We start from the raw sequence: 3,190 nt of genomic DNA on the forward strand, positions 1-3,190 counted from the left end.
TCCACCCATCCATCCATCCATCCATTTATCCAATCCATCATACTGCCCACCCACCTCCATTTAAACACATCTGCCCACAGTCCACCCACCTCCACCCATCCATCCATCATCTACCCACACATGTATCACCGCCTTTCTCTCCATCTCCTCACTACCCATCTGTCCATTTTCATTCATACACGAGTCTACTAAATTCTCCATCCATCCAAGATACATTTTTTTTGTGAGCCTACTGTGTGCCAAGTTCCAGTAAAATCTCGACACATTTGGAGATGCCTGATCATAAAGACAGTGATTAGAAAAGCCAATGGAAGGGACTGGAATTATTTTACCTGAAATTTGAGCAGAGACTTTATGTCTCCAAAGCAATGAAGGATGCCCTGGCCCAGTCTCTCACAAATCCCAGGCCCCAGCTGAGCCTCTAGCCAGAATCCCCACCAGTCCCAGAGTGCCATCTCTTCTCTAAGCCCCCATCTCCTTGTGGAGGCCCTGTCCTCCCATAGCACACAGCCTCCATTCCCCAGACAGTCACTGAGCACCCCCCACCAGAGCCCCAGACCCCTCACTGAGCCCCTAGCCACTTTCTGGCATGCCCTTCCCTTCCAGAGCCCCAGTCTCTCACAGGATTTCTGTCCCTGCACTGAACCCTCAAATTCTCTCCGAGCCCCCGTTTTCTCACACAGCCTTGGCCTTCTCACTCAGTCCTTGCCCCTCCTGGAGCCCCGGGAGTCCTTGCAGAGGCTCGGGCTTCCCCCCGCCAAACCCTTCATCTCAGGGTACCAGCCCTCACGTCATTTGGGTACAATTGGCCAGCAGGTGGTGGCTTCAGCTTAAAGCAATTCCTGAGTCTACATTGGCTCTGTTGACTTCAGGCTGGGAAAGAAGCCCCTGGATTTGAGCCCATAAGACCCTCCCCATGGTCTGCCCAGTACTTTGGAGGGCTTTTGGGACAGAGGGACTTGTAGGTCCCCAAGCTACCAGATTGGAGGCAGAGCCCAGCAGCGTTGGCAGCTCAGCTCAGCTCGGCTTGTGGGCTGAGGAAGCTGGGGACTCTCGCTGCTTCTGGTTAGAAAAACAATCACAAATTAGAGAAAATGCTTTAGGAAATTGCTCCACTGTGCAAGAGGGAGGCCGCCTCAGGAGGGAGGGAAAGAGGCTCCTAAGACAGCAATGGCTCCCTGTGGTCTTGCCCATCAATGCCAAACCATCTGCTTGGCATTCAAGGCCCCATTTCATCATCTGACATGATAACCTGATGAGCCTTGACACACACCTGCTCCAACTAGGACATTGGCCAAAGCTCATGCCCACATGCAAACCTGTGCTTACCTAGGCTGAGCCCTTACATCCATTCCACCTGAGCATACCCTTCTAGCCCTTCAAGAAACCGTCACCTTGACCCATGATGCAAGGCTCTCTGACTGGTCCCTTGAGCACAGGAACCATGTCTTGTGCTTATGACAGTCAGAGACAGACAGATCTGGATACCAATCCTCATCTGATGCAATAGAGGCTGGATGGTTATGGGCAAGTCTCTTCGACTTCCTGAGCCTCAGTTTCCTCATCTGTCAATGAGAAGTGTAAGACCTGCCTTGCTGGGATGAATGAGGTAATAGGTACACAGTGTGCCCTGCTCATAGTAGGTACCAGATTAAGGAAGACACCCCTCCCTGCCTTGCAGCCAGATCAGGACTTTGGCTGGGGGGATCAGCACTGATCTGCAAATATCCACTTTTCAGCAACACCCCTGGTCCCTGTTCTCTTTATACCTGTCCACCATGGGAGCTTCAGGGCAAGCACTTGGGAGGTTCCTGGTATAAAGTAGGAGGCAACAGCCCGTGCACGCTGGCTCACACCTGTAATCCCAGTGCTTTGTGAGGCCGAAACTGGAGGATGGCTTGAGGCCAGGAGTTCGAGACCAACCTGGGCAATATAGCGAGGCCCACCACCATCTCCTACAAAAAGAAAAAAAAAATTAGCCAGGCATAGTGGTGCACCTGTAGTCCTAGCTACTTGAGAGGCTGAGGCAGGAGGATCGCTTGAGTCCAGGAGGTCGAGATTTTAACGAGCTATGATTGCACCACTGCACTGCAGCCTGGGCAACAGAGCCAGACCTTATCTGTAAAAATAAAGTAATACATAAATAAGGAAACAAAAGTTGAACTTTAAGAGTGTTCTTGCCACCAGGTCATCTTCTGTCAGGAGGAATTAGGATAGCAGCCTGGAGCTTGGATCTGGAGCTAGACTGTCCAGGCTCTGGACCCTGGGCTGCCCTTCCCTAACTGCCTGTCCTTGCACAAGTTACTTAACCTCCTCAGTTTCTTCATCTGTAAAATGGGAATGATAATCGCAGTACCTGCTTCACAGGGTTGTGGGGAGGATTAAATGAGTTAATCTTTGTAAAGTGCTTGGGACAGTGCCCAGCACCTCAGAAGCCCTATGGAAGGGCTTTTATTTTGTTTATTTTATTTTATTTTTTTGAGTTGGAGTCTCACTCTGTCACCCAGACTGGAGTGCAGTGGTCGCTCCCGGCCACTGCAGTCTCAACCTGCCGGGCTCTGGCGATCCTTCTGACTCAGCCTTCCAAGTGGCTGGAACTACAGACACGTGCTACCATGCCTGGCTAATTTTTTTGATTTATTGTAGTGATGAGGTCTCGCCAAGTTGCCCAGGCGGGTCTCGAACCCAGGGGCTCAGGCAATCCATTCACCTCAGCCTCCCAAAGCCTGGGATTACAGGCTGAGCTACCGAGCCCAGCTCAAACATGTTTCTAAATTACCTTAAATTGCCTAATTTATCTATGCACTAGATGTTAACTCTGAAAGTCATGTCTTTTTTTCCTTCCTTTGTATTTTCTTTTGCCTTTTGACCTATAAGGTAAATAAGTTCTCAATAATCCTATCCCTTTGTTAACTCCAACCATCAAACCTATACTACTGCAAACTCACCTTTGTTCCACCTAAAGAGAAGCAACAATTCTGTTTAAATTAAATGTGTACATATAAATTATTTTCAAAATGAGGTCAAAGAACAAATACAACAGATGCACTGAAATTCATTAAAAGACATTTACCTGGTCTATGGGAACACCAAAATATTCCAGCATCTCTCTTAAGATATTCAATATGAGAGACATTGATAAAGCAAATACAGAAGCAACTTCAAGGAAACATTTTCAGTTTCTTAGTAC

General features: G+C 48.7%; 1 protein-coding gene across 1 annotated transcript in view; it reads right to left on the reverse strand.

The window, feature by feature from the left end:
• The window catches only part of MTFR2 (mitochondrial fission regulator 2), a 17,305-nt gene extending 14,115 nt beyond the window's left edge, over positions 1-3,190 (reverse strand). Inside the window, exon 1 of the mRNA XM_008054216.2 lies at positions 3,074-3,190. Coding sequence (XP_008052407.1) covers positions 3,074-3,136 — 63 coding nt within the window. The 5' untranslated portion in view covers positions 3,137-3,190. The remainder of the gene's footprint in view (positions 1-3,073) is intronic.

This window comes from Carlito syrichta, unplaced genomic scaffold, assembly GCF_000164805.1.
Source record: "Carlito syrichta isolate Samal-C Ts95f unplaced genomic scaffold, Tarsius_syrichta-2.0.1 Scaffold289251, whole genome shotgun sequence".
Lineage (NCBI taxonomy): Eukaryota > Metazoa > Chordata > Mammalia > Primates > Tarsiidae > Carlito > Carlito syrichta.